General features: G+C 48.8%; 1 protein-coding gene across 2 annotated transcripts in view; it reads right to left on the reverse strand.

The window, feature by feature from the left end:
• Positions 1-272: 272 nt before the first annotated feature.
• Positions 273-8,648, reverse strand: part of Ndufv3 (NADH:ubiquinone oxidoreductase subunit V3) — a 13,115-nt gene continuing 4,739 nt past the window's right edge. Inside the window, exons 3-4 of one of the 2 annotated variants that reach the window (XM_031348144.1) lie at positions 3,364-4,461; positions 273-489 (exon numbers count right to left, since the gene is read on the reverse strand). In XM_031348144.1, the coding sequence (XP_031204004.1) occupies positions 347-489; positions 3,364-4,461 (1,241 nt within the window). In that variant the 3' untranslated portion in view covers positions 273-346. The remainder of the gene's footprint in view (positions 490-3,363; positions 4,462-8,648) is intronic. The other variant, XM_031348145.1, reaches the window with a different exon arrangement.

Below are 8,648 nucleotides of genomic sequence, written 5' to 3' on the forward strand. Positions count from 1 at the left end.
ACTGTTGCTGTCAGACACACCAGAAGATCCCATTATAGATGGTTGTGAGCCACCATGTGGTTGCTGGGAATTGAACTCAGGACCTCTGGGAGGGCAGTATGTGCTCTTAACCGCTGAGCCATCTCTCCAGCCCAGAACTACGGATTCTAATCTAGATCTAATCTAATGCACCCACTGGAGGATGTCCCCGAAATCATATGGACTATACGAGTAATCAGGGTGTCACTAGTTCATTCTCTGGGAGGTGTGAGGGGAAATAACCACACACGGAGTTTTGCGACTCTGCCTTTTATTCTCACAGGCAAGGATTCATGGGACCGACATGGGGGTCCGCCCTGAGCTGAGCTCAGTGTCGAGGCGACTCTCGTCCCGAAGACGGCTGTGGCAGCCTGAACTTGGAGAGGTCCAGGTTCAGGTCCAGGAAGGTGTATGTGTTGTAGTCATGGTGCTGCAGGTTCTTGTAGGTGGTGGTGTCAGTCAGCTCGGGCTCTGTGGAGAAAGGTGATGGGACAGCTGTCAGACACACACGTCTGTCTGGGAGCTTGGGAGGCAGAAGTCTCCACACCACAAGTTTACAGCGAGTGAGCACTCTAACTAGAAGACAGGAGACCTTGAGAGCCCTGTATCTTTAAGAGCATTGTAAAAGAGTCACCTGAAAATTCATGCTGAACCTTATGGTCCATCTTACCAGCTAAATGTAATCACAAGGCATGTGGAGGCAGTGATGTCACCATAAAACTCTAGCCTCGCCAGAGAAACCTTCCCCGAAACAGCGGCACAAGCCTGCCAGGAGACAGACGACTCTCTGTTTTGTTTTTTTGTTAATAAAATGGCAGAGTCTAACATCTCCAAGAGGGGCAGGACAAGGCTGCTTTGTTTCTTATACCAGATCACAGTACCTTGCCCTTCCTTCATGTATTTTAGGCCCTGGGCTCACACTATGCATTTGGAAGGATCTGGAATTACGGATGGATTCCTAGGTCATGTAAAAATACACAGGGGAGAAATCACATTCTTTTGGACATCTGTCTGTGGTGGAAAGAAGCATGCACAGAGATGAGAAAAACCTGAGTGTTACAGTAATGGTAAAAATGAACATGGGAACCTGAAAGGAGCTGTAGTGTTGCCACTTTAACTTTTTGAAGAAAACTGTTATCTTCCAAACCATAGGGGGAAAAAATGCTAATTTCTCCTTTTATCTTTTTTTTTTTTTTTTTAGTCAGAAAATAGTTTTTTTTTTTTTTTTTTTTTTTTTTTTTTTTTTCTTGGTTTTTTGAGACAGGGTTTCTCTGTGTAGCCCCGGCTGTCCTGGAACTCACTCTGTAGACCAGGCTGGCCTCGAACTCAGAAATCCACCTGCCTCTGCCTCCCAAGTGCTGGGATTAAAGGCGTGCGCCACCACCGCCCGGCTCCTTTTATATTAAATGTGAAAAAATTAAATCTATATACCTAAGAACTTGATAAGCTTAAAATTCAAAGCGTGGGGCTAAAGCAAAAGGACTGAGCTCTTCTGCCGCACAAACACAACAAGGCAGAAGACAAAGCAAAGCGGGCGGAAGCCACAGGGCAAGATCTGGGCTGAGAACCTTCCCGGCTCTCTAGGAATTGTATTGGTTGAGCTGCCTCAGTTTCTACTCACGCTGCACAACACGAAAACAAACACCCCACCAACTTAAGTACATATTTCTCTATTCTAAATCCAAAAGCTGTTTCTCCTCACTTAATTTCAAGAATGAAAGGTAGGAAGGGAGGGAGGGAAGAAGGAAAGAAGGATGGACAGAAGGAAGGACAGAAGGAAGAAAGGAAGAAGGAAGGACAAAAGGATGTCTTTTTAGAGCTGGCATCTTCTCTTCCTCGGCGAGCTGAAGATCTTCAGTGTGTGGGAGTTGTACCTTCAAAGCTACGGATTCCATAGTTAGGGCAGGGCCGGTGAAAGCCGACGGGAGCTGGGAGGGTTATAAACTCTATTAGCAACAACCCACCTGTAAGCAAGGAGCTTTGGGCAAGGAGCACTTTGAGAGCTTCAGCTGCCAGCAAAGAGGGCTGTTGGTGGTGGTGGTGGTGGGGGCGGGGTGTTGGCAGCGAGCTGAGTTTTTGTTTCTGCAGTGTTGGAAACTGAGCCCAGGACCTTACTCACTGGCTAAGCTACATCAGCAGCTCTGTGAGTCCTGGTTGTATCCCCGAGAGATAATCTAGAAATCCCCAGTCCCGCGTTTCCGTGCTAGGTTTAAGATCTATAGTTGAGCTGGGCAGTGGTAGCGCATGCCTTTAATCCCAGCACTTGGGAGACAGAGGCAGGCGGATTTCTGAGTTCGAGGCCAGCCTGGTCTACAGAGTGAGTTCCAGGACAGCCAGGGCTACACAGAGAAGCCCTGTCTCGAGAAAACAAAATAAAATAAAATAAAATAAAAAAATCTCGAGTTAAGATCAGGTCTGAAAACTGCAACGGGGCCGGAAAGGCAGGTCCCGAGGTCTTAGAAGTCTGGCGCGCACTGGTACCTGGCGTATTAGTGAAGGAGGAGAAATGGAAAGGGAAGAAATCATAAATGCTGTAAACATCCTGGAAGAGCCATAGTTAGCACACCGGGTGATGCAAATTAGGCGAGGAGGGGGCGTGGCTGGGAATGACTCGCAGGTGCAGGAAGGCCCCGTTAGCCTTGAGATGCTGCCATCTTAAGGGGGACTCGGGAACTGCGAATTCTAAAATCAAAGAATTCCTGTTTCCCAGGGAGCTGCCCAGAGGGGTGACACACATGGGCAAGACCACTTAATAGGATAGGAGCACAGTCCCCCTTGAAAAGCCCCTCATTAGAAACTCACTGTTAAGATTTTACAGCCTGTTGGCCTGGGAAAAGCCCTCAGATGCTGTCTGTGGTTGCCTGCCTGTTAACACTCAGTTCACTGTTAACTTCAGTTCACTAAGGCACCCGTCTAGTTCAGTCCACCCGAGGGCTATCGCTGTTGTGTGACTGCTGCTCCTGACCTATGAGATCGCCACAGGATTTCCGCTGCTTTCCACTCAGCAGGTGTTGGGCAAGTTCATGAACTACGTGAGTGGATACCCTCCAAGGTTATATGTGGTGACGCTAGACTGTCAGTTTTCATAAATTACGCCATCTAAGAAATAGATGAGGCCTGAGAGATCCCAGCACCTGGGAGTCGGAGGCAGGGGGGTCGGGATCACAATGCCAGTGTTAGGTACATAGCGAGTTTGAAATCTGCCTGCACTACAAGAGACTCTGTGTCAAAAAAACCAAAGAAAAAAAAAGGTACTCCTTTGTAAACACACAGAAACTCAAGAGGGTTCTTTAGGAGCTATACACCCTAAAGGACAAGGAAAGTCTGAGCTAAGGCAAGGTGTACCCTGTGTGTCGGCTGGGGCTTCCTGGGATGGGTCTGCATCAGTGGGCAGGGCTTCGCCGACTGCCACCTGGAACCTCCCCTCCAGCTGTGGTCCAGCGCTGGCTTCCAAGGTATCTTTCTCCTGAGCAGGCACGGTCTTCGAATATCTCACTGGTTTCTCATCTTCCAAGGCCTCCTCCCCAGTCTGGGAGCATCCTTCTGGCACCTGCTTCCCCAGGCTTTCTTTTCTGACCAGGGGAGAAGTGGTCTTCCGTCTGGGCTCTGGCACTTCTGGCTCCAGATGTCTAGCTCCCGCCCTGGAGGCAGTGGCTAGCGGATGTTCTGAGCTGGCCTCTCGTGTCTGCGTTGTGGGCACTGGCCCACTCGTGGGCTGCGTGGATGCTCTGGCTTTCCTGTGGCCGGGTAAGATTCCTTCAGCTTCAAGTGGCTTTCTGCTTTCCTTTCCTGTCTTGTCTGGTCTCGGTTTCCCCCGCTGGCGTTCTTCCTTCATGTTTTGCTCCAAAATCTCACTGGACTGTGGCCTGGAGGTCATGGGTTTGGAGCTGGTTTCTTTGCTGTCTTCTACGAGCGTGGTGAAGGTCCCTTTCTTCTTAGGCTGCAGGGACTTCTCTGGGTAGGCGACATCTGTGTGTGGCTTTTGGACCTTGGACTTCTCTTTTGCAGAAGCCGTGACTTTAGGGGCTCCGTTCTTCAAGGGACGAGAGGCCTCCGGTTTAGAAAACCCTGCCTTGCCTTTGCTCGCCACCCGAGGACCAATGTCTGAGTCACATTCCTCCCCATCAGAGTCTGAGTCTGAGGAGCTGGATGAGGAAGATGAGGATGAAGTGCTTGTCACTTTATGTCGCTGAGCCTCTGAGTCAGAACCCCCTGCTTGGAGTGGAGGCAGAACTTTCTGAGGGAACGCTACCACGGTCTTTCTTGACAAACGCTTTGGAAAGCCTTCATCTGTGGGCGGCAGGCGGCCACCGGGGTGCGGACGAGCGACGGCCCCACCTGTGTTCTCCACTGATGGGTAAGAACCGCGCGGAGGTGAGCTTTTGGACAGGGCCGCTGCTGTGTGTGTGGCTAGGAGCTTGCCCCTCTCCTCTGCTCCCACATCTGGGAAACGGCACAAAGAGGAACATTTGTTATTTAAGGAACAACTCAAAGCCGTAGACATTGCATCGAGTACCGGCGTGTTACATTGGAACGCTGTCCAGGTAACTGGCACGTAGGCTCTGGGAACCTCCGCTCGCGCTGGGGCAGCCGGAGGAGTGAGCGGACTTGCCCTCTGAGCGGAACCTTCAAGCAGGGGCTTTCTCACCAACCAGAGCCACAAACTGACGCCATTTCTCACACACATCGCTTCCCAGATGACGAGTATGCTTAAATGACCCCGTTCAGACTTACAACAGGTTAAACTCTAATGCAGATATTTTCCGTTGACTATATGGGTTTTACAAATGCATGGTTTCTTGAACGCTAACACCACTCCAGTATTTGGTGCCTCTAGAATATTAACAAGTTCAGGGATTGGCCTTCTTGAACAAAATAGCAGAGGTCTAGACAAGAGTGCTTGGCGAGTCCCTGTGAGAAGAGTCAGTGGGACAGAGGGAGTGGCAAGAGCTTTTCATGTAAAGCTGCCCTAAAAAGGAAGAAAAGTCCTCAAAAATCACACAGGTCACGTGGGGACTTCTTCAGCCAAGAAAACAAGTTTTATAAAACCCGAAAGTCTAAAATAATTTAATACCACACATATCACTGGAAACAGATGTTAAACTGCAGAAACAAACAAACGAAAAAGCCCAACAGGGTAAATTCTAACAAAAAAAATCTTACATTTCATAGTCTTTTATGAAAGAGCGAAATAAAGAAAAAAAAATAGGGCTGGAGAGATGGCTCAGCGGTTAAGAGCACTGACTGCTCTTCCGAAGGTCCTGAGTTCAAATCCCAGCAACCACATGGTGGCTCACAACCACCCATCATGAGATCTGACGCCCTCTTCTGGTGTGTCTGAAGAAAGCTACAGTGTATATTACATATAATAATGAATAAATAAATCTTTAAAAGAAAAAGAAAAAAATGACAGTAGAGCTAATCTCACTGAGCCTTCTCAGTTGTCAATCTTTCTAACCATTCAGATCAGAAGGAAAACACAGGACAAGTTGTTAAAACGGTAAATGACCCTCTGAGCCGAAGTGGAACCAAATGTTCTCCAGATGAACAGATGTACAGAGTCCTTAAGATAGGGATGCATGTATTCTAAAAGTGCTTCCTCCTCCTTCATGGTAGGATCAGGCCCCTCTATGGGAGGATCAGGCCCCTCTCACCCATCTTACCATGGTGGTACCCACACAAAAGGGGCCAGGAATCTATGATTAACTGGTAGAGTAGGAGCCAAGAAAAGTGAAGTTTCTCAAGCCCGAGAAAGAGTGACAGGCACTGTGAAGGGAAATGAGCAGAGGCAGAGCAGTGGGTGACAGATGAAACCAACCCTGGACACCTCGAGTAGGGACTGACACGGTGACTCAGAACACATAGCTCCAGACCATTGCTCAGTAGCCTGGCAGAGAGGGGCAGCTCACACATGCTCTCTCTGAGCCTTCAGAATTCTGCACAGCCCAGAATTCCCAGCTCCTAAGCCAGCTAGCCCATTGTCTACATCCCTGGTATTTTTCTGAGCTTGACTCTTACAAATAGGAGATGGCCTGAGGGCTGGGGTGTGGTTCAGCAGGCACAGTGCTAGCTAGCTCAGTATGCATAGGGCCCTCAGCTCCAACCCAGCACTGCATTAAAGCTGCTGTGGTGGTCCATGACTGTGATCCTAGCATTCTGGAGGAGATAGAGGCAGGAGGCTCGTAACTTCAAGGTTGCCCTCAGCTACACAGCAAGTCTAAAGCTAGCCTGGGCTACATAAGGCTCTATCACAAAATTAAAATAAATAAATAAAGCTCACAGACAAGTACTTCAAATATCAAGATGGCGGGCTGAGTCTTCCAAGCTATGCTGAGGATCTGGGGTTCTGTTCTTCTCTCTTTCTTTTGTTTTTTTCGAGACAGGGTTTCTCTGTATAGCCCTGGCTGTCCTGGAACTCACTCTGTAGACCAGTCTGGCCTTGAACTCAGAAATCCGCCTGCCTCTGCCTCCTAAGTGCTGGGATTAAAGGCGTGCGCCACCACCGCCCAGCCTTTTGGGGTTCTGTTCTTGTGCTCGTGACTGGACCCAGGGCTTTGGGCATATGGGACAAACTACCACTGAGCACTCTCTTTAGCCCTTGGGAACTTAGAAGTTGTAATGAGTTACAGAGCTATGTTATTGGGACTGAGGTATTGCCTTAGTGATGCGGCGTGTGCCGGGCACATGCAAGGCCTTGGCTCAACAGTCTCCCCACAACACACACACACACACACACACACACACACACACACATCCCAACACACACACATACACACACACACCAACATACACATATACACACACACCAACACACACACATATACACCAACACACACACACACACCAACACACACACCAACACACACACATACACACACACACCAACACATATACACACACCAACACACACACATACACACACACACACCAACACATATACACACACACACCAACACACACACACACACACACCAACACACACACCAACACACACACACATACACACACACACACACACACACACACACACACACACACACACACCAACATACACACACACACACACCAACACACATACTCATACACACACACACCAACACACACACATACACACACACACCAACATACACATACACACACACCAACATACACACACACACACCAACACACATACACACACACAGAGACAGAGACAGAGACAGAGTGGGGGAATAAAAACTTCCATTCCATTGTAAGTTATTTACCTAAAAAAACAGAAAGAACATTCCAGACAGGTAGCAGACTGGCTTGCCAAGGAGACTTCACAGTTATTTCAGAATGAGAAGGCCTGACAGTTCATCTTCTCACTGGTTATTGAAGAATTCCAGGGAAAGGCTAAGAGAGGAGGAGCCGGTTTTGCTTTTGATGGAGAGGGGGTCAGTTTCTGTCCTGCCCTCACCTTCGAGCCTCAGGACAGCTGCCACCACTAACAGGCATTCACAGCAAGTCTGAACTCACCCACCGGTGGCGTAGGTCACAGAAGGTGACCATGGCCTCTGGAAAGCACACTTGGCATGTGGACACAGGATGTTGCATCTGTTCACAGCCTGGCTTTCCTTAACAAACAGCCTCACAGGACACCTGCTGCCTACCCCAGACTCCTGCAGCCTCCTCTCAGAGCACAGGATCATGGGAGTCTACACACAACCAAGTCTATGAATACTATCTAACGGCCCTAACTGGTTCTCCTAGTGGCTACGCCGTCTCCTGTCAAATTTCTGAATCTCTGGCTGAAAATGGAGAAGCTTTCAGTCAAAGAAACAGAGGCGGCTATGCAACAGTGAGGCAGAAAAGTCGGCTCAGTGTGTAAGAACACATATTACTCTTGCAGAGGACCCCGGTTCAGTTCCCTGTGCCCACGCTGGGTGGCTCATGGTAGATTCAGTGCCCCCTTCTGCCCTTTATGGGTACTGCACTCATGTATGCATAGTCATACAATGACATAGACACATACCCAAATAAATAAATAAATAAATAAATAAATAAATAAATAGCTGGGCGGTGGTGGCGCAGGCCTTTAATCTCAGCACTTGGGAGGCAGAGGCAGGTGGATTTCTGAGTTCGAGGCCAGCCTGGTCTACAGAGTGAGTTCCAGGACAGTCAGGGCTACACAGGGAAACCCTGTCTCGAAAAAAAAAAAAAAAAAAAAATCAGGAGAATCCAGATCTCTACCCACCCCCAGAAGTAAGACAGTAATACTACATGAGCCAGAATGTCAAAGTTGAAAGCAAACCTCTCTGGCATGACACTTCAGCTCCTCATTAGTAAGAGGTATGCAGGGTAACTTGTAAGATGTGTTCACACCACACTCCTTCCACCTGACCCCTGGCTCTGGTTAATATGTCTAACCTCTAGTTTTAGAAACTACACACTTGGGCTGGCGAGATGGCTCAGTGGGTTAGAACACTGACTGTTCTTCCAAAGGTCCTGAGTTCGGATCCCAGCAACCACATGGTGGCTCACAACTACCCCTAATGACGTCCTCTTCTGGTGCATCTGAAGACAGCTGTAGTGAATTATACCGGAGCGAGCGGGGCTGGCAGAGGTCCTGAGTTCAATTCCCAGCAGCCACACACATGATGGCTCATGGC

The sequence above is a fragment of the Mastomys coucha genome, unplaced genomic scaffold (assembly GCF_008632895.1).
Source record: "Mastomys coucha isolate ucsf_1 unplaced genomic scaffold, UCSF_Mcou_1 pScaffold3, whole genome shotgun sequence".
Lineage (NCBI taxonomy): Eukaryota > Metazoa > Chordata > Mammalia > Rodentia > Muridae > Mastomys > Mastomys coucha.